The sequence below is a fragment of the Pocillopora verrucosa genome, chromosome 4 (genome assembly GCF_036669915.1).
Source record: "Pocillopora verrucosa isolate sample1 chromosome 4, ASM3666991v2, whole genome shotgun sequence".
Lineage (NCBI taxonomy): Eukaryota > Metazoa > Cnidaria > Anthozoa > Scleractinia > Pocilloporidae > Pocillopora > Pocillopora verrucosa.
Genome location: NC_089315.1, coordinates 15,695,013 through 15,717,326, shown reverse-complemented (window position 1 = coordinate 15,717,326; position 22,314 = coordinate 15,695,013). Strand labels below are relative to the sequence as shown.

Sequence of the window (22,314 nt, the reverse complement as noted above, 5' to 3'; positions counted from 1 at the left end):
ACAGGTGTGCGGCGGTAATGCAACGAACGGACCTTAGTACTTAGAGCTCCACTGGGATAAATCCGGACGAACTGATTTCAAATTTCAACATGGCTGCTGGTAGAAAATTCTTACGCACAATTTTAAGCTATCCTCCGAAGACCAGAAGTATCGGCAGTTTTTTAAAATTACAGTTGACTTCAATCCGTTGTCTCTCGTCAAATTTCCTCGTAAAATATTCAAAATCATCACAACGTTTTAGTTCCAACCAACAAAATGTCTACGATGTTGCAATTATAGGAGGAGGTGCTATAGGGTCATCTTCAGCGTACTTTTTAGCTAGCAAAATGCAAGGACAGGGAAAAATTTGCGTGATTGAATGCGATCCTACGGTGAGTTGATATTCCTTTCAGAACAGATTGCTTTCATCCGTAGTTGTCACGCGACGGGGCTGCTTAAATTAAAGTCGAGGCGACTTAATTGCGACTTCCTTTTTTTAAAAAATTTATTTTATCATTTAAGTATTTTTTAAACGATTGCGACCATAGCCTTCATTGTAAATTTTCATTTTATATTGTCTTTTTTATTTTTGTGCTATAAAGTACTCAAAGGCATCAACAACCCTGTCGGTTGCATCAATAAGGCAGCAGTTCTCCATGGCTGAAAATATCCAAATGTCACAATATGGCTTTCAGTTTTTATCTGAAATTGAACAATATTTAGCCGTTGATGGTTGCGACCCCCCTGATGTTCAACTGCATTGTCAGGGTTATTTGTTTTTAGCAAGCAAGGAAGGAGAAGAAAGAATGAAGGAAAATCATGCAACTCAGAGGTGAATTTTTAAAGTTATATAGTCTTTAGATTTGAACACGGGGAAAGGGAAAGATGGTGAACCCTTTAAACCCTAAGCATCTAATTTATCTTCACAGTAATACTGCTGAGTTATTCACTAATATTATGAGAATAAAGGTAATGATCACATAGGAAGTTTTGATTGTTAAACAAATTCTCCTTGTCAGTACCAAAGGAAATGTATAGAAAAGAGTATGGGGAATATGGATAGTGATGTTGCTATGATACAAGGGTTAATAAGTATGAAGGTTCATAATAGCTGAATTTTTGGGACCACTCTCTTACTTGGATTTATCATCTTAAGTTGTATGATGATTGATGACTAGTTAACCTAGCAATAATTTTCCATGTTGTTGTGGTCAATTCAGTAATAGATCACACATGGATGACATCAAAATGTGGCTAGAGCAAAAAGGTTGCACAGGAGGCAGAGTGTGTCACTGATATTTTTACTTCATTTTGATATCTTCTGGGATCTTGAACTGAATAAACACATGTCAACGTGGAATCTATTTGTTAATTATATGATTAACAAGGGAAGGTTGTTCATAGTCAGGTCATCTATGTGTCTGCCCTGCAAGAGATTATTGATAGGAACCAATCAAAATATGTGGGGTAAAGCAAATAATTCAGTTTATTATAATTATGATGAATTAATAATAATGCTTCATGGCTGCAGTATGGGTTATATCTTCACTGATGTTAGTTCCTCTGACAGAGCTTCTGAATGATTCAAGATAAATTGTTTCAAATACATGTGCAATAGCCCAAGGTAAATAAGCCACCATAAAGACTTTCAAAGCTGATATTTTTAAGTGTTAGCCCTTTGTCTGAGCGAATGGTTAACTCTTGAAACATCAGCTTTGAAACTCTTTATGTGGCCAATTTACGTTATCAACTCAGTTGATAGTACCAAATTTCCTTCTTGATGTGGGCTGTTCTGCACTCATAGAGGGGAAGATTAGGTAGTGAGTGATTTCTGAATATATTTATCTCTCCAGTGTTGTTGAAAGGTATCCTAAGTTTTTTTTTTTAAATCAGAGTTTTCATTGCAGTTTTCAAAATATTCCTGCTGATCAGTTAACAAGTATTTTGTTAAATACGAGTGCAGGTGTTGATTAGGAATTGTTTTAAATCATTTCAGGGAGCTTGGATGTGAAGTTATTCTTCTTTCCCCCTCTGAGCTCAGTGAACGATTTCCATGGCTCAATACAGATGGCATATCACTAGCTTCCTTGGGTTAGCATATGTACCATTGAGAAGCTATTTATGGTTTTGTGAGACTCCTAATCAATTATTGATTTAAAAATTTCACACAATTTTTTTAGGCTCTAAGTCTTTGTGTTAAATTTTAACCCAAAGATATTCAGTGTATAAATTCAAACCTACCCCCTTGTGTTCTGTAAGACTAACAAGCAATAGGATGACTCAAAATTTTTTGTCTAGTTGGGTTTAGAGGAACAAGAGAAAAGGTAAGTTGGAGTAGTAATGGGAGCTTGAAGAGTGAAGGGTGTGGCCTTCATCTGACGGCACATCTTGATTCCAGCTGGCAATCTTTGGTGTAGTCAATTTTCCAATTTCCATTTGGTAAAATAAAATTCCCCTTAAATGTTCATACCATTCAGTGTTAGTGTGAGATGAATGCCTGGTAGCTCAACAGCCAGTGTCATTTTCTTTGATCCCATTGAAGGGAAAGATTAAGTTGCATGTGAGTTCATGATAATAATTTTCTAAAAAAAAATATTCTTGTTACTTGAAGTTGTTTTATCAGAGAGTACCGTACATCTTTTGGATCACATCCCAGAAGTGTAACATAGCTTTTTGCTAAAATATTTCAGGAACAGGAAGGGAAGGTTGGTTTGATCCATGGTCACTCCTCAATGCCTACAAGAGGAAGGCTATCTCTTTGAATGTGGATTACATCACTGGAGAGGCAGTGGACTTTGTTACTGATCAGAATGGACAAATATGCAGTATAAAGGTTTCAACTAATATCTAGTTCCTATTTAAAGGTTTATGTTTTTATTTGTTTATCTTAAATCCTGAATCCATTGTTCAAATGAAAACTGACATTCAAGAAGATAGCCTACACCTTATGGCACACACCCAATGTATTTCATGTTTCTAATCTTGTACCTCTGTTATTTTGTAACATGACACTTGTGGCATGTGTGGCATCTGATGATCCACCAGTAAATTTTCTGTGTTTGACTGGGTAAAGCAAAACTTGACCATATTAATTTCAACTGTCAATTGAAAATTGCCTTGTGGACACACACATTTGTATCTTTTTGTAATACTTTGACAACCCTTGCGATACAGTCGGCTGACATAGAAGATGCTTCTTTGTAGGTTGTTACCAGTTCATCTTCGAATGATCCACAAACCATCCACTGTAGGTTCATGGTGAATGCTGCAGGTGCAAAGGCAGGGTATCTCGCAAGGAAGCTTGGGATATATCTGCCTGTGGAGCCAAGAAAACGCTGTGTGTTTGTACTGAGCTGTCCAGGCGCTCCAAACAAACATCAAATGCCATTGGTTGTTGACACTACTGGATGTTACATACGGCCTGAAAGTGGATCTTACTTAAGTGGAATGTCCCCACCAGAGGCAAGTACTTAAGATCAATATCAGTATCTGGGAAACTGCCCACCTACCCCTCCCCTAATCCAACAACAGGCAATTGATAACAAGTTAGGGTTAATGCTGGGTTAGGGGAGGGGTAGGTAGGCAGTTGCCCTGATACTGATTTTGATCCAGTACTTGCATGGATGATTTAGAGATTGAAGGAACAAAACATACACCTTGTTAGATTACTTTTTTCCAACCCTCTTAATACGAGATTACTTTGATAGAGTTAAATGATACACGAAACATGATCATTGGTTCTTTAACCTGTCCCACCTACCTAAGGCAATTTTCCTTATTTTCAGACCTTCAAAAAATGACTCTTACTTTACATTCTATTCACAGGAAGAGGATATAGAAACTTCCGACTTTGAAGTAGACTATGACTTTTTTTACGAAACGATGTGGCCAAAGTTAGCTCACAGAATTCCTCTATTTGAATGCATTAAGGTACGTAATGTATCTGAATATTTGATAGAAACTTGTTTTTGATAGAAATTTTTTGTTTTATTTTACTTTATTTAATTTTTTTTTCAAGCGGTATTGGAGGCGGAAAAGATTTTTCGAGTAGTAAACAGAGACAAGCCCAATCGACGGGTTACAAAGGGCCAGGGCCAGGCCCTCAAACATAAACCTGTTAAGAAAAAATCAGAACCCCTTATGTAAATAACCAAAATACGTCAAGCGTATGCAATGTAAATACTTTAGGGTTAAATGAGAATTGTTTTAAGGGTTGGTGTAGAAGGCCGGTTTTGGTTAAGATTTCGTGCCCAAGCTAAAGTAGATTTTGCTCTACTTTGCTTAAATTTTTGGTAACTGTTATACTTCTCTGATTCATGATATAGGTTCAAAGCGCTTGGGCTGGTCACTATGAATACAACACACTGGATCAGAATTGCATAATAGGACGTCATCCCCAAATAAGGAATCTTATTTTCGTAAACGGCTTTAGCGGTCATGGTATACAGCAGTCTCCTGCAGCAGGGCGAGCCGTCAGTGAGTTGATAATGGACGGCGGTTTTCAGACAATTGATCTTTCGGCACTTGGCTACGAACGTGTATTGAACAACGAATCAATAAAAGAGAAAAACATTGTTTAGTAAAGAAAATCATCAACCTTTGTGTTAGAATTTTCACTACATCTTTGTTCTGTGACCTAAGCTCCATCTACGCCGAATGCTTTTTGGAAACACTGCGGTTTCCCTTTTTTGTCTTCCTTTCTCATATCCACAAAAATACTCATAGTAAAGTTGGTGAGAGTGGACAATTTTAGAAACAGTTTCAAGAGAGGAGTCTTTAAAAATCGCATCGATTTGAAAACGCCTCATTCCTAGAGTGGATACCAGTAAGTGGGGAGTGGGGGGGGGGGGGTTGGGGGCCGGTGGAGAACTTTTGAGGGGATCACATGGTCTTCAGGGGGGAACGGAGTGAAGATCAGTCATTGCCAACAGAGTATAAGGCGGGGACTATCGGAAACTGACTGCTTGGGGGGGGGGGGGGGAATCATTAGAATACTACAGAGCCTTAGGGGGAAATAATAATCGACTCCTTACGAAGACTTTCTTCCTAATATTTCACACTCTCGCGGTTAAGATGTTAAACGATAAAAATAGAACTATATTTAATCTGAAATATCGTAGGGGTTTCCTTATATTGGTGTTGGGAAAAAGAATGGAAATATATTACTTTAAGACATTCGATACAAAATTATAATAAGACAGGTTGATTATTTCTTATTCCTTTTGGCGGTCTCATCTAAGTACAATTTCTTTCACCTTTTTCTTATTGCGGTTGTGAATTTGGTACGGAAACAGTTGCTCCGTTTCTACGGTGATTAGATCTTGTTGTACTATTTTGTGATAAGCTATGTTTTTAATTATGTCAATTTTCTAGTTGTAAATCTCTCCGGTAAAAGTTAACCTCGTACAGGAATTCCTGGAAACTCCTGCTTCTTATAGTATTGATTACTTTCAGACTGGTTTTTTTTGGTCAAATTCTAAGTCAAATTCACGATTCCAGAATATTTCTTAAATTTTAAGTTAACTTACTGACAGAGTGCTACATAACAGTAAAATAAATAGAGAGTTTGGAGAAGAAAGGGCGTTCTCAAGGCACCGCCCTTAAGAGAGCTACCTGCTCTTTGCATAAGTTACTTTATTATACATTCAGTGTGTGTAGTAGGAAAGGTATCAGTTACTTAAACTTCCAGTCACCTTAGGCCCGGTTCATACGTCGCATTTCTGCCGTGTCGAATTCAATTCAACGAATTAAATTCGGCAGAAATTCGACGTCTGAATCGGCTGCCGCATTTCTGCCGCACGTTCGACTAGTCTTGTCGCATTATCCGACAGAAATGCGACACCGATTCAAACGTCGAATTTCTGCCGTGTCGAATTTAATTCATACATTATGTTAATGTATTGAGCATGCGTAGACTGAGGCTAGCTATAAAAAGATGGCGTCACGAAGGGAAGAGACTTCAGATTCAGAAGAAGAAAGCTCTTTTTCTTTGTCTGACAATGAAAATTTGGCCCCGCCGAATAAAAAGAGACGAGGCAGAAAAGCGCAATGGCGAGATTGTCACGTCGCCGACAGGATCGATAAACTTGTGCTGCATTTTGATGAGACAAAATGAGAACAATCAACAGCAAAAGTTGAATTATTAGTCTATGCTTTTCCTGAAGACGATGCAGCATATACTGTTGCAGTGTCAGCCTCCTCCTTCGCCTTCCTTCAAAAACTTTTTGAAAAATAAAGAGCCTCCGTTTAGTATCTTCGTCCGCCATATTAGATAGTTACGTCTAGTTACGTAACCAATGTAACATTTTTCCGCTGACGGACCTGCACCGCAGTATCAATTCAAAGAATTAAATTCGGTAGAAATTCGACGTATGAATCAGCTGTCGCATTTCTGCCGCACTTAATTGAATTGAATTCGACACGGCAGAAGTGCGACGTATGAACCGGGCCTTACACGAAAGATGTGTTTTTAAAGGTCTTTTGCATAATTATGTGTGTTGTTTGACATCATTGTAGATGATCAAATGATCTCTAACCAAGATTTAAAAATAAAAGTAAAACAAAAACAAGTGGTTAGACAGGAACCGAGAGCGATTGGTACAATTTTGAAATTTACTAGTTCCGCGATGAAGTTGTAGTTGTTATGGCGATTCCAAGGTTCCCGTTATAAATGCTTGTGTTTTTTTTTTCAGCTACTGAATTCAACTCTTCTCTTTTCGTAATTTCTCTTCATGCTGCTAGAAAGTAGCCAGACCAGATCTCTCTCATTGTAATGACCGTGACTGACTTCTAACTTCACCTTTCGGTATCACTCTTGGATCACAAGATAGGGTCACGAGAAAAAAGGAAATAAATGTTAACGGGGTAATGATCTTGTTACACAATATTGAATGTGCAAAGTCACGCTAACTGCTGCGCGGAAGAGTTCCGGTCAGGTGACTTGGTAACAGATCCAAAGTTCAGTTTCGAAATGGTATTTTAAAAATATGCACAAAAGCAGGCTTCCTCAATAGGATCTACCATCGAAACGGCCGTAAACTTCTCTTGTTTCATATATTTCCTATGCGTGCTCATGCTCAATTTAAGCTTCTTGTTTGAGAAATTTGATTATTGACTTCGACGCAACCAACCAAACTTCGAAAGACAAATCAAATCTAGAGGTAAGGACGCGCTTAGACATGCAGCATACCTACAGTAATATTTAGTGTGTGTATTTGAATGAGCTTTGAGTTACGCTTCTGGAAGGTAAGTTGGTCCAGAATCACTCTTTATTCCAATTCTAAATCGATCTAATGTCCAGAGTTGACGTGTCTTCCTGTCTTGACAACTGGGGATTTCGTGGAATGGCTCGGTTATGATTATCATAGTAATATTCATTTCTTCCCCTGTCATAAAGAAGACCGAGATCTGAGTGGAGGTGGAGTGCTGTAAAGTTCCCGATTTATTTTTGCATTCGACGAAACGAAACGCATTTATTTTGTTGTACTCAGGGTTTTTTGAGATTGTACTACGGTTATGAACTGCTTTGCTATCCGATCGATGTCATGATTTTACCGCCATCTTGAACTGACATTCCACTGATGACCTCCATTTCTTATCACAGTCGGTTATCATGGCAAAGAAGACAGAACCTGGGACTAAAATTAAATATCATTTCTTATTCAATCGGTCAATAGAGAAATCAGTCAGGAAAGGTTTAATTTCATGATGATTATATTACATTAATTATGGTTATTGTTGGAGCAGTTTGCGAAAACTACCTATTTAAACCTATTGTTTATATTTCATCGATAGTTTTGTAATTTAGTATTATCGGCTGGTTGATGGCGTAAATTGGCCACCGTAAAGAGTTTCAAAGTTGACGTTGAGCGCGTTAGCCCTTCGCCAGAGCGATTGGAGGGGTGTGCGTGTTTATATGCAGAAAATGGAGCTACGCAATTGGTGGGAATATGGTGAAGGAAAAATAAGTTTTAACGAGTTAAATGAAAAAGCGCTCGTCGATACGGTGGGGTCAAAGAGTGCCGATTTTAAAGATAAATTTTTGTTCTAGAGTTTTTCGGCTTTGCGAACGGCCTAGACGTAGGGAAAGGCCGCAAACTGCCATGTCCTGCATAAAATGATAGGGAGATTGAAGTGTTTAGCGACTGGATTGGATGCGTGTCATTTCTTTCTACGTCGCGAAGGTGTTCTCGGATTCAGTCACTGAGTGAAATTAAAAATATGCGGAAGTGAATTCCACAGGTTTCTTTTGTCAAAACAGCACAGGATTATTTTCGTACGCTTTTGATCAATCCAGCCGCCACTGTTTACACAAGATGAAAATCGATAAAGATTTTACGCATTCCTATTGGCTAGCTTTGCAATTTGTCCATGCAATGTACAAGTAACCAACCGGTTTTATTGTGGTATGCCACAGGCATCCCACTACGGTAGCCTATAGAGGACACGCTATCCACTTTTTAAATTCAATTTTATCGCTCGATAAAATTGAATTTAAAAAGTGGTTGCAACAGTTGGAAAGTTCTTTCTTAATGGGGTTGGCGATGCGGAAATGACATCTAGAAATATACAAACCTGCAATATCCTCTTCGAAACTGAACCATAGATCTGTTACCAAGTCACCTGACCGGAACTCTTCCGCGCAGCAGTTAGCGTGACTTTGCACATTCAATATTGTGTGACAAGATCATTACCCGTTACTCTTTAACATTTACCATACTTTTCTCTTTGCGATTCCTATAGTACTGACAAGGCGAATTTGTTTGAAAATTGGAAGTTTCTAAAATTGGTGATTATTTCCTTTTTTCTCATGGAATTCTTGACGTGTGATGAATACGAAAATGAATACAACAAGTAACTATGTGAATCTGTGGGTTTTTAATAAACATTAGTGCATAGCACGTTGCCTTCAACTGAAATTTTGCTGTCTACAAAAGCCAAAGAGGTGTCAGAAATTTCCCAAGTATATTTCAGAGCCGGGTGAAAGGAATTGACGGCGGTTATAAATTGAGTGAGCTCACGATTCGGAAGAATAACCACTTGAGCTGGGAAAATTTGCCCCTCTTCAAAAATAGTCTAAACTTTTTAAGGTTGAGAGCGCGATTATTTATTGTCATGCAAATTCTTTAATTTCACTCATTGCGCAACGTGAACATACTTGCATATTCACAGATACTCTCTGTGGGAGCTTGGGCTCTCTGTGGGAGCTTGGGCTCTCTGTGGGAGCTTGGGCGCTCTGTGTGAACTTGGGCGCCCTGTGTGAGCTTGGGCGCTCTGTGTGAGCTTGGGCGCTCTGTGTGAGCTTGGGCGCACTGTGGTTGAACGTCAAGATAGATTAAGAAAATATATATATTTCTCTTTAAACGTTATCTTCTTTATGCCCGAAAACGAAATCTCGAACAGTGTTGAGGTATTTTTAGTTTTTATGTTATTTCATTATATAAAAGCCTCTTTCGGATTATTTTCTCAGTTTAGTTTAGAGCGTCCAAAAAATCAAATTATTGACAACAGAATCTATGCTATTTTAAAGCTTTCTGATCTGAAATCAGATTGCACACCAACTTTAGGTTACCTAACCCAGCTTTGAACAACCCGACCCTGAATGGTACACACTTCAGTTATCTTATTATTAGCAATATTAATGCATTCGCGTTGAAACAGCCAGAAAATTGGAGACATCAGCAGAAGCAGCAGAATAGGTTCACTAGGTCACACACACTGTTTAAGACCGAGTTTTCAGCGATCAAGATCTCATAATAATTCTCCTTACGGTCTGCCATAAAGTTTTCGTGATGTTAGTTTGGAGAATTTGGTATTGGATCGACTAATAATCCCCTAGTTAATATTTTTCATTATTCTCATCACTTGTCTGCTTGATACTGTATTGATACTGTAAGGAGACTACCCTCTGTCATGGTGGTCTATATTTCTTTACAGCCGTAACAAGAGAGTGTGATGTCCTTATCCTCGCTGACCTACATATAGTGCAGGCGTCTTCTTAGGGCAGGCGTCCTATTCGGGCGAGTCAACGTTACAAGCTCGCGACTGGCCATGTCACTCGCCCCCTTACTACAATTTATTTCTCTTCCCAGCCTTCCCTCGCCCTAAAAATCAAAGATTGCAGCTATAATTTTAACCAAGGCAATACTGAGCACTCGCTGGCCAAAATTACGCCTGTTGTGCCGGCTATATCCTCTGTTATGTGACACTAGGTGTTAAAGTACCCGCACGGTTGTTGTTTGCCTATACGAAGGCTATCGGTTTGAGCTCGCAAAATGAGCCTAGTTTTAAATAAAAACAATTTTACGGGATCGTATGAATTTTCTGGAATGATTTGGGGCCATTAAGCTCTGCTATAGTGAATTTGCGTTTCTCTTTAGGTAAGCTTATTTATTTTCAAAACAAGTTCAGATTTGTTACGTCAAGAGAGCTTCATTTATTCCCATAAAAATCATTATATTTCGTTCGTAACGCAACTCATGACATATATACTTATTTACGAAGGCTCATTTTGCGAGCTTGGGCTACATTTGCATAATTGCTAATCAACAGCCAATATATCGCCGAGGAGATCCAAAACCACACACCCCCGTAGCAGTGAAAAAGATTTGCCAACCTCGCACAAAGGTGACATTACAATTGACGAGGGGAATGTAACGTTTGACCACTTTGTTGGGATTATATGATATATTCCAGCCTAATAGAACAAAGGAATCCACGCTTAGCTTATGTTGCTGTTAGATACAAATATATTGACATCTTGGATATTGTTTCTGTTTGTTTGTTTAGTAATCTACTGGAGAACAGCAGAACGATGGACAAAATACCAGCGGTAAAAACTTTCCTCATTGGGTATGCTGTGGCAGTATTTCTAACCAACACGAATCGCTTGATGGAATCCATTGGCTTTTATTTTGAGTGCTTGGTATTACTGAATCAACTGTCAGTGAGCAAACCTTCTTCCGTAATGACACTGATCGAACATGTGATACGCCAAAAGTTTATGAGGGGAGTTCTTTTGCTCGAGGAACGTGGTCTTAAATTCTATGACCTCGGTCGGATCAAAGAATCAATCAGCTGCCTAAAAAAGGCATTGTGCATCTACGAAAAAGCTGGTCCCAGATTTAAAGAGGCGTGGTGTCACTGCCACTTGGGTAGATCACTTCACATTGCGTGCCAATATGAAAGAGCTATGGAGCATTATCAAAAGGCTCTAGATGTAAGTGGACTATCAAGACACGAGAAACAAGAACTCGAAGGAAGGGTTTACAACAACATTGGTGAGGTATATAATGTGCGTGGAAATTATGAAAAGGCTTGTCACTATTATGAGAAAGCATTTAGAATAAATAAGGAAATTGGAAATGAGATACACCAAGCGATATACTACAACAACATGGGAGTAATGAATCATAACTACCTGGGCAATCTTGAGGCAGCTCTTGATTTCCACGAAAAAGCACTCGAGATTCGTAAAAGACTTGGATACAGAAAAGCGGAAGGATTATCCTATAACAACATTGGTGGAGTGTATGAGGCGCGTGGTGACTACAAAAAGGCATTGGAATATTACGAAAAAAGCCTTGAACTTAGTGTAGACATCAAAGACAGAGTGTTGGAGGCAAGTAATCTGTACTTTATTGGAAAGGTTTCAATGTTACTCGGTCAGTTGCAAAAAGCCATGGAATATCTTGAAAGAGCCCTTCTACTCAAATCAGACACAGGTGTCAAAAAGGCTGGAAATCTCACTGACCTTGGAAATCTCTACATGTACTTCGGTGATTATGACAAGGCAAGTCAATATCACCAACAAGCCATTAAACTTTGCGAAGAATTGGGGGATCGCGAAATCATGGGAAGATGCCATCAAAATGCCAGTTTGCTACCCCGTTATCTTGGTGAGTATGAGAAGGTCAAGAGTCATTTAGAAAAGGCTGTTGATATTTACGAAAAAAATGGAAACAAAGTGGACCTTGCCATGGCATCTGTTGATATCAGTTATAGTTATATTTCTGCTGGTCAACACCAGAAAGCATGCGAATATTTACAGAAAGCTCTAAAAGTCAGTAAAGAAACCGGACACATCCAAATAAAGACATCAGTTTTAACTGGTTTTTCCGTTTTGAATTTTTATCTTGGAAAATATGAACAAGCCATTGGGCATGCCAAGGATGCACTTCAAATCGCAAAAAAGGTTGGCCAAAAAGAAATAGAGGTGTCTTGCTACGTTCTCCTTGGCAATGCTTATTTTGCTCAAGGTCATAACGAGAAAGCAATCCAGTATCAGAGCAAAGCGCTTGAGTGCAGGAAGGAAATTGGAATGAAAGATCAGTCGCAAGTCTATCTTCAGTACATTTTAGGCCAATTATATTCCTCTCAAGGCAACTTCTCGAGGGCATGTGAAAACTTTCATCAAAGCATTAAAATACACCAAAGAACTCGATCTTCCCTCAAAGATGAAACCGACAAGATTTCATTAGATGGTACGAACTGTCCATGTTATAAATCTCTTTCGCGGCTGCTTCTTCGCGAGAGGAATTTCAACCAAGCCCTTTTTACTCTAGAGCTCGGACGAAGTCGTGCCCTTGTTGATCTTATGTTAAAGAGGTACGAAATCAAAAGGAATCTTGTTCAAAATGAATTAACTCCAAATGCCCTTGAGAGCTTCTTGAAAGAACGGAAAAAGAACTTTCTCTTCATAGCAACGTTTGGAATGAAAAGCTTCGCCCTGTGGTTTGTCGACACAACAGGAAGAGTAAAATTCAAACAGGTCAATGCAGACTTGGAAACGGAGCTGTCCAAAGAAAGTAGTGCCACTGAAGAGCATGGAATGGATACTTCTTCGTCGACTTTGGATGACCTACAATGTGAGGATCGTTCATTGGCCTCGCTGTATGAAAATGATGTTTTGGCTTCACGGGAACAAAAGTTAAAACCAAACAAAGGTTCCGTGAAAATGCAAGTGAAACAAATCGGAAGCAAATCTTGCATTAGCCTTTCCTACATGGTCAAGTCCTACTCTGCCTTGATTGCTCCTATTTTTGATCTCATAGACAGCCCGGAGATCATCATATCTCCAGAAAGTGGCATTTTCTTGACACCATTTGCATCGTTAAAGGATGAAAATGGAAAATACCTTTCTGAAACTGTGAGGATCCGCCTCACTCCGTCACTAACGACACTGAAGCTCATTCACGACTCGTCAGCCAGCTATCATTCTCAAACTGGAGCTTTGATCGTCGGAGATCCAGCAGTTGGCCGTATTGAGATAGCTGGAAGTGTTAAGACACTAGATCCATTGCCTAAAGCCAGAGAAGAAGCGCAGATGGTGTCAAGATTGGTAGGAGTGCGCTGTTTGATAGGAGAGGAGGCCACAAAGGAGGAAGTCTTGAAAAGAATCCAAGAAGTGAGCTTAGTGCACATTGCTGCCCATGGTGATGAAAACACCGGGGAAATAGCTCTTGCTCCCAACAAGTCTGTCGTTGGAGTTCCTAAGATCGGCGACGTCTTGCTAACAATGAACGACATAGCTCAAGTTGGTATCAGAGCCAAGCTGGTGGTACTCAGCTGTTGTCACAGTGCTCGTGGTAAGACATTAATAGCCGAAGGGATTGTTGGAATTGCTCGAGCTTTCTTAGGATCTGGTGCTCGTTCAGTTCTGATGTCATTGTGGGCTGTCGATGATGGGGCTACCAAAGCATTCATGAACATATTCTACAAGTTCTTAATCCGCGAGAAACTCAGTGCAAGCGAATCTCTTCACTTGACCATGAAAAAAATGAGAGAGTCAGTACTGTACTCTGATAGGAAGCACTGGGCTCCATTTGTCTTACTTGGTGACAATGTAACTCTCACATTTTAAGGTAAGTAAGACGGAAGGCATCAGTCGATTTCAATCTTTAAGTACCCAATTAAGAGGACCAATTAAGCTAGCTAAACTACATGTTTCACTCCTGACAGGTTTCCTCGTTAGTGGACCGACGAAATAAGATCTGAAAAAGTATTCGAATGTAGATGACAGATTTCAAAATCGCAACTGCCAGGAGTTAAATCAGTTGGATTATTGTCAAAGGTGTTTGCCTGGGACTCAAACTTGGGACCATCAGTCGTGAAAACAGGGCTTAGACCTCCCAGCTACTCTACCTCAAATTTAAAAATAGTTTTTTTTTTGTTCATATAGGCCGTCCAGCCCGCGGTGTCAATCAATTTTTTCCTGAATTTAATTGAATTGCCATGCCTGTTTACTGACGTATGAGTTTCTTGTCCCAAAATGTTGTTGTTTTTGTCCTGCAAGCAATTTTCTTTTCTTTCTAATAAAAGCGCCCCCTGTATAAACTTTGATAGAAATTTAAGATCTTTTCATATGTTTATGGTTCTAGATAATCATGGAAGAGGAAAAACATGGACATGATCATCTCTAAGTCATGGACCTTGTGCTACAGCGATGAGGTACAGCCATGTGAAAGCACCACTTTTACTTAAGTTGAAATTTTTATTTCATTTGCTTAGTTTTCTTCTCAGACACCAAGAACGTGGCCGGAGTGACATTAATATATGAATTTATTTTGTGCCTTCCAAACCGTTCCAACAACCAAAATAGGGCAAAAGCTCAATTTTTTTACATATATGGTTAATTCTTGACCCCAGAGGTTTAAGAATTATAATGTAATGATATCTTTAGCTTTATCTTAGCTCTAAAAGCTGAAAAATAAAGGTGTTTTGGCTGGTTATACCATTTTTTAAAAGTAACTTGTTACATCAAGAAGATGATCATGTTCAGTTCAACAGTATTTTAGCATTTCTTTGACATTACCTCCTTTTGTCAAGATTTGCATTTTAATAAAATTAAGTCTTATCAAACGAAAAAGTGAACGGTAGAAGTATATTTTGATGTAAGAAATTAAAATTTTCAATGCCATAGCTAGGTATGTCCACACTCATAGCTGCATGTGATAGAAACCTTCTAAAATGCAAGGAGTCTAACTTTTTTTTGTTTATCTTTTGGGTAAAACATACAAATCGAAATTTTTTATGATTCTTATGATAAAATCGTATTTCAATGATCATTTTTAGGTCTCTTGAGATCGCTTCTGATTTCGGAAATGTTTGTAAGGTCCAGAAAAAACCAGTCCTTTGTACGAGGGTCTCAATAGGGTTAACTGATCGCCGTGAAAGAGCCAAGAAATGTAGCCGTTAGGCGCAAAATTGACAAATTTTAAGCGACAGTCGTAAAAAAAGTTAACGGTTAAAAAATTTTCAGGTGACAACAGCGGGATGATATCAACCGTTAGCCGTAAAATGGCCAAAACATTTTTCTGTTAGCCGTAAAACAGGGTCTCAATGGGGTGATGGCTTTTACGGCTATCGGTTAAAATTTTGGCCAATTTCCGGCTAACGGTTAACGCCTTTCCATTGTTTCCACCAGAGATATTTTTTTCGGTTAACTTTTTTTACGACTAACGGTTAAAATTTGTCAATTTTTATGTCTATTTTGACCGTTTTACGGCTAACGGTTAACCCCATTGGGACCCTCGTAAAAGCCATCACCCCATTGAGACCCTCATGTTGGAAATGTTAAATCACGTGGACAATGTTTATTTATCTGTAAGGCCTCTGGTGAGAAAGATAACCTCTCTTTTCCTCAGTTGATGGGTAATGGAGCCATGGAAATTTATCGGCCAGTCCAGCAATCTATACGGGCTTATTATTTTTTAATTCTTTACCAGGGTTTTCATTTTTAACAATACGAGGTAGGTTGTTGTCTTTGAGCAACAGCATTTTATTATCAGTTTCACGTCACCAATGACTTATTTTCAAAGAGTAATTGTAGTCTGAAGTGGCCTAACGTTTGTGACGCGACGCAAATGATGTAGAATCGATAAGTCCAGTGTTAGATCAAAGTCAGTATCTAAGCAATTGTGTACCCACCCCTCCCCTGACCCAACAACGATAAACTACTAACCAGGTATGATAAGTGTTGGTTTAAGGGAGGGGTAGGTGCGCAGTTGCTCAAATACTGGCGGACATTGATCCCTATTATTTTATTTGTGAGAAGTGAATCGAATGAAATGCGGAAAGGACATTACACGAGTGAGTTGTTAGTCCTGTTTTCAGCTCCATGCTTATATGTCGACAATAAAATGTCAAACCACTTCACTCAGATGTTGGAGCGATTTTTTTCTCAGATTAAGGGTTGATTTTAGTGTAAAGATTTCAAGGTAAGCCAGTGTTAGCTTACGTGTATAGCACCACCTATGACGCGATGATCTCACCCATCCCCCTCCCCCTTCTTCGGGTTAGCGGTACATCAGTCGCAGGTTGACAATAATACGACCCGCAAAGACTGTAGATCGCAAATGAGTCTCACCTAACAGAAGGTGGTCATGAACTGCATACAGCTTTCATTCTTTATAAAGCAAACCTAAACTGATCGAGTGCTTGGATTTTTACTTATTTGTTGGCAAACTTTTGTTGTTTAAAAGAGCTATTAAAAGGAAACACGTCAATCTGCGCAGTGCTTCCCGCGTTTTATTTCTTTTATTTGATGTGCTCAGAGACTGGGAACAAATAATAAATCAAACATGGCGGCGGAAAATGGACAGGAGAAGAGGGCTTTTTACTCTTCTGTGGTACTATGTTATTTGCAAGGAAAACGGAAGCTTAAGTGTTCCATGACGTGAGAGTGTATATCACTCTTTTTTCGTTATGTGAAGAAGGAAACGCGACGTTAAAGGCTACTGAAATATAGAAATGAGGATAACGTGTCAACACACACGTGCACCAAATCATTATGGAGCATTCATAGATACAGTAAGCCAAAGGTAAGGTTGCCTGCTCAAGAAATACTTGTTTAAAGCAAGCTGTATTTATTTTTATTGTCTTTAAAGTTCATACATCTTGTTGAACAAAGAGTAATCCGTGAGAGGTAATCAAAGTGGCCCTCCAAGTTGTAATTGCGCATGTAAGTTTAGGGCCTGTTTACATAGAGGTGGGGGACTCCAGGTAAGTAATGTAACCCGCTTAGGTGGGGTAACCCAGGTTCAGATACAACGTAGTAATGCTGGCCACAATGAGTGGATATTTTTCATTTGAAGAGACATGCTGTTTTCAATACTTATTATCTCAGAACTTCCCAAATTTTTTCCCCCTCTCCTCCCCCTCCCCTCCCCTCCATCCTTTTACGCACATAACAAAGTGCAACATTGATTGGGTAAAACATACAGAGAATAATTCATGGACAGGTGTTGATATGGAATTTCTCTTCAAGTTTTCAACTCAATAGCTCATGAGTGAGGGTAGCAAATGCATGAGATGTCAAGTTGAACATGAGAAGAGAAATTCCATATCTACAAGTAACTATGAATTATTTTTTTTCATATAAACACAATAGCCTTTTAATGATAAGAAAAGCCAACTTCATTAATGAATGAAAATTAAAGAATCTTCAGTTGTACAGAGTGTTGGCACTAAGGCTCAAGATGAAAAAATGGGTTGAATCATGATAACAAAAACAACAATGGGTGTAATTTTCAATTTACGAAATTCTCATTTATTGACTTTGTCCTTACCGACAGAAAAAATCTGCAGGTAAATGGCCAAAATTGGCCTGTAGGAAATCTTCCAGTTATAATTTTTTGTTCTCAGCCACAAGAAATGTCATTACCAAAGCAACTGAATATGTAATTTTCAGTTTTTCTTTTTCGTATGTTGGTTTTTCCTCTTCTAGGAGAGTTTGAATGTTACTGTCTGTGAGCAATATGGATTTTTTTAATGTTTTAGCTGCTATAATTAGAGAAAGCTCTGACAGACTACCTTATAACTTAGCTGCAAGAAATGCCATAACCAAAGCCAAGTAACTTTTGTTTTTTGTTCTTTGGTTTTTTTCTGCTTCTATGAAATCTTGAATGTCACTCTCTGTAAGAAATTTGAATTTACAGTGTTGAGATATGGTGAATGCTTAGCCAGGTTCATTCATCAACCTTATGGATCAGCGCAAAAAACAATTGATGTGTCAACAACTGATTGGTGATATTAAACATGTAAAAAAATATGGTAATTTTACAAGTGTGCTGTTATGACTGTTCTTAGGGTTAGACATTCTTGCACAACACAGCAGTTTATACAATAAATATATGTTATTTGCCAGGCGGGAGGTCTGCATTGGGAAAAACTGTACCCCAGGTCTTAGATAACACAGCCTTGAGCAGTACTCAAGACTGAGGGTGCAGTTTTTCCCAATACAGACAGACTCAGGCTGGTGAATTGCATTTTTCTCTTTTTTCCCTTAAACTTAAAGAAATGCATTCAAAAGGAACCACAACAATTTAGAGTTGTAATTTTGGCAAGAGTCTCCATAAACAACATTTTTTTTAGCAAGTAGGTAGCATAGAAAACAGAAGTAATGCAGATTAATGAGGGAAGCTTCAGGAAAATATTTTATCTCAATATGGGTTCATATGAATGTAAAAACTTATTTGAAACTCTTCCAAGCAAACTTTGAAACAATTACAATTTGTGATGGAAAAAACCCAAATGTTTTTTTGAAATAGCCTCCTGTTGAAAGCAAGAAGGACAGGTGCCATCTCTCAGTCTTCTAGTTCGGCTGTATACAAACTTAAAATCATTGTCTTCAAAATGTTGAGAACACACTTTGGTACTAGATACTCTTAAGTATTTATTTTGATCTTTTTTTTATCTAAATTCCTTATCTGTTTTAAAAGAAACTGAAACACAACCACAACATTTAAAAATTGAGACAAGACAGAGTTATTTTTCTGACCATTTACTCATGCAGATTAAAACACAAATTCAGTTTGTGTGACTGGTACTTGAAGAATTAAAGCATGTATACTTTACTTCTAAAGCTTAGGATCCTTAGCACATAATAAAGAAAATACAAATCCAGCTTTGTGGAAATTCTGTAGCAGTTACAGGTGCAGCAACAGTCAATCATCCCTTATGATTCGCATCTAAATTTGTTATGGCAGCAACTGTGGTTTGCCTATTTCGGACCAAATGACTTATCTATGATATATGAAGCTAAAAAGTTCTATTATTTTGATTAGTGGACAACTGATGGGTCAACTTTTTTATGATTGCCGGATTTTCATTACAAAATAATGAAGAAAGTTGCAAGTTTCTTCCAGGAAAGGGTTCTAGAATTTCATTATTTTGTTTGTTTGTCAGTAGACAAACCTACTGGTTGAAGATATTAGCACACACTCAGAGGTAAAGATACATATACTCTGACTCAAAATATAAAAGGCAATTCCTTTTAATCGTGTTGTAAAAAGGGTTCATCACTACAACAAGGGAGAAGCTAGATCAACAGGAGTCTAGTACGCCTGCTTGGGTCACCAATTCCAAACTGGTCAAAGGGTAAAGATCAGTCTTTTAAGTCTTATTAATGCATTCTGAGGTCCAAAACAACAATATTTTTAGATTCTTTTAAAGGGCAGGACTCTCACATATTCTGTTCCTAAAATATATTTTATTGTGTGAATTCAAAAATTGTAAGGGTTGGGATAGGGAGGAGTTGTGTTGACAGATGAGTTCCATATCTCGACCAAGATTTTTATTAAGTCAGTTACAGTACAGTATAACTGCTTAATTTAATTAAGGTGGATATGCACTAGTCAGTGAGAGGTTGCCCATTTGAGGGCATCACAGTAGGATTTCTTTCTTTGCTGTTCATATTTTCTGCATCATCGTTTAGCAGTAAACCTCTTGCCCCTTGGATTTCTTGTTCTATGAAATGAATATTTCAATTACTGTTTTTGTTCCCATCCTACATGGTAGGTTTGTGACATCTACAGAGCTGGCCCCAGTCTAGCACTGGAAGAGATAAGTGTAAAAGGAGTCACCACTGGCAACACAGACTCATCATATGTTGGGTAACTTTGAAGAAGGACCTCCTGACCAAAGTATTAGATAGTTAACCCTTTCACTCCCACAAGTGACCAAGATAGAATTTCTCCTTACAATATCAAGCAGGCAGGTGATGAGAATAGAGAAGAATATCAATCATGGGATTATTAGTTGATCCAATACCAAATTCTCTGAACTAACATCATAAGAATTGTATGGCAGATAGTAAGGAGAATTACTAATTAGATCTTGGGAGTGAAAGGGTTAATCACCATTAATGTCTATGGTATGTTTATTACATATGCATACTTACAGAATTCTTTTTATTGTTTATTCTATATAGGGGAAACCTGGCTATTGACATGGTTCGAGTAAATTGCATATTAAGAACAAATGCTTAACTTTTCAGTCCACCAGTGACAAATACTTGATGTATGATTATGGTTTTTGAAAGACTACTATCACAACATTCCTTTTGGATGCCATTTAGTAAACCCTCCCTTTTAAAAGAAGCTTCATTTTTAGGGGGGGGAGGACATTGCATGACATCCCAAAGAACTGTTGCAAAGAAGACTATGCAAATAGCTAACCATGACAATAAAAAGAAACTGGAAAGAAGGGAAAAAAGAGAATGCAAAACTTTTATTATAGGTATTTTGCTCTCTTCCCCCCTCCTTTTATTGACTTATTTAAAGTGATATGTTTCGCTGACTGACCAACAGATTGGTTCGTTAGGAGCATACCCTATAAAGAAACAGGCAGAATGCATGCCCAGTCCACCTTGTAACTGCACTGTATGTTACTACTGGCTGACTGACTACCTGGGGTCACTGACTGTCTGTAGAGTTTACGACTTGGCAGGCTGGCTGACCAACTGGCTGTCTGGCTTGTTGACTCAGTGACTGAATGAGCTGGGGAGTGAGTGAATGAGTGAGTAAATGTGTAATGTACTGGTTGTCTGACTGCTTGTGTGCTGGCCTGACTTTTTGACTTGGTAATTTGGTGTTGTCAACTGAGTTGATAACATAAATTGGCCTTCATTAAGAGTTTCAAAGCTGACATGTTGAGCTTTAGCCCTTTGTCTTTTGCTCTGACCAAGGTAAGGGCATATGCTCAAAATGTCAGCTTTGAAACTCTTTACAGAGGTCGATCTACATTACCAACTCAGTTGATAATTCCAAATTACCTTGTTATACTCTTCCACCAATGCAGCACCACAGTTTCTTTAGAAATGTACCCCTTTTATTCATTTTACTTTTTGACTGACTGACTGCCTGACAAATTGACTAACTGTTTTATCAACTGAGTTGATAATGTGAAATGGTCACTTTCAAGAGAAACTTAAAGTGATGTTTAAAGTGTTAGTTAAAAGTCAGCTTTAGCATCTTTCTATGGTGATCATTTCACATTATCAACTCATTTGATCAAACCAAATTATCTATTAGTTATATCCCCCACCAATGCAGCATCACAGTTTCATTAGAACATTAAGCCTTTATGCATTGACTGAGTGACTGACTGGCTTTCTGACTGACTTGCTGGCTTGCTGTCTGACTGACAGTATGACTTACTGAATGACCAGTTGTCTGAGTAGCTGACTGCCTTGCATAATGGCTGACTGACCTACTGACTGATGAACTTAATGACCAAATGAAAAGCTGATTGAATTACTAAATGATCCTCTAAGAGGCCGACAGACAGACTAATTGACAGACTGCATGTTCAGTCCACCTTAAAACTGTAGAGTAAGTAACTTACTGGCTGACTGACTCAATGACTGTCAGATGAATTTACTTGCTGACAAGCTGGCTAACTTACTTGTCAGTGGCTTGTTAACTGACTGAGAAGTGGCTTGCTGATTGAGTATGGAATTGAGTAGGTGAGTGGATGAATATGTGAGTGAATGGCAGGGTGCTGGTGTTCTGGCCTTACTGATTTACTGACTGGCTGATGAACTAAATGACCAAATGAAAGGCTGATTGAATCACTAAATGATCCTCTAAGAGGCCAACTGACAGACTGACTGACTGACTGACTGACTGACTGACTGACTAACTGACTGGCTGGCTGGCTAGCTGACTGACTGACTGAGAGGCTGACTGGGGGTGGACTTACAGTCTAACTGACTTGCTGGGTAATGGAGTGACTGACTGGCAGAATGGTTGGCTGACTAATTATTGGCTGGCTGCATGACTTCTTGTCTGTCTTACTGGCTGGTTGACTGATTTTATGACTGACTGAGTCACTGACACTCTGATTGACTGACTGGCTGACTGATTGGTTGGTTGGCTGACCAATCGACTGAATGAATAGTTGAGCAAATTGGTTGGCTGACTGAATGGCTTTTAGAAGGGCTGACAGGCTGTCTAAGTGGTTGGCTGACTGAGTGGCTGACTTACTGACTGACTGACTGACTGACTGACTGACTGAATGGTGTGCTGACTGACTGACTGACCTACTGGCTGAATG

General features: G+C 38.6%; 2 protein-coding genes across 6 annotated transcripts in view; both read left to right on the top strand.

Moving 5' to 3' along the window:
• Positions 1-33: 33 nt before the first annotated feature.
• On the top strand, positions 34-4,799 carry LOC131795931 (FAD-dependent oxidoreductase domain-containing protein 1). 2 transcript variants are annotated; one of them, XM_059113543.2, is made up of 7 exons: positions 34-371; positions 582-811; positions 1,976-2,070; positions 2,670-2,812; positions 3,184-3,441; positions 3,805-3,909; positions 4,305-4,799. In XM_059113543.2, the coding sequence occupies exons 1-7, from the start codon at positions 90-92 to the stop codon at positions 4,557-4,559; spliced, it is 1,368 nt and encodes a 455-aa protein (XP_058969526.2). In that variant the 5' UTR covers positions 34-89; the 3' UTR covers positions 4,560-4,799. The 2 variants fall into 2 exon arrangements, with proteins under 2 accessions (XP_058969526.2, XP_066021128.1); XM_066165031.1 differs by lacking the exons at positions 34-371; positions 582-811 and adding an exon at positions 1,540-1,603.
• A 2,182-nt stretch (positions 4,800-6,981) lies between these two features.
• The window catches only part of LOC131795529 (tetratricopeptide repeat protein 28-like), a 31,665-nt gene continuing 16,332 nt past the window's right edge, over positions 6,982-22,314 (top strand). The window contains exons 1-4 of one of the 4 annotated variants that reach the window (XM_066165027.1): positions 6,982-7,139; positions 10,768-12,936; positions 12,970-13,841; positions 14,358-16,111. In XM_066165027.1, the coding sequence (XP_066021124.1) occupies positions 10,793-12,936; positions 12,970-13,840 (3,015 nt within the window). In that variant the 5' untranslated portion in view covers positions 6,982-7,139; positions 10,768-10,792 and the 3' untranslated portion in view covers position 13,841; positions 14,358-16,111. Of the gene's footprint in view, positions 7,140-10,767; positions 13,842-14,357; positions 16,112-22,314 lie in introns of those variants that run through there. The other 3 variants (XM_066165026.1, XR_010717174.1, XM_066165025.1) reach the window with 3 other exon arrangements.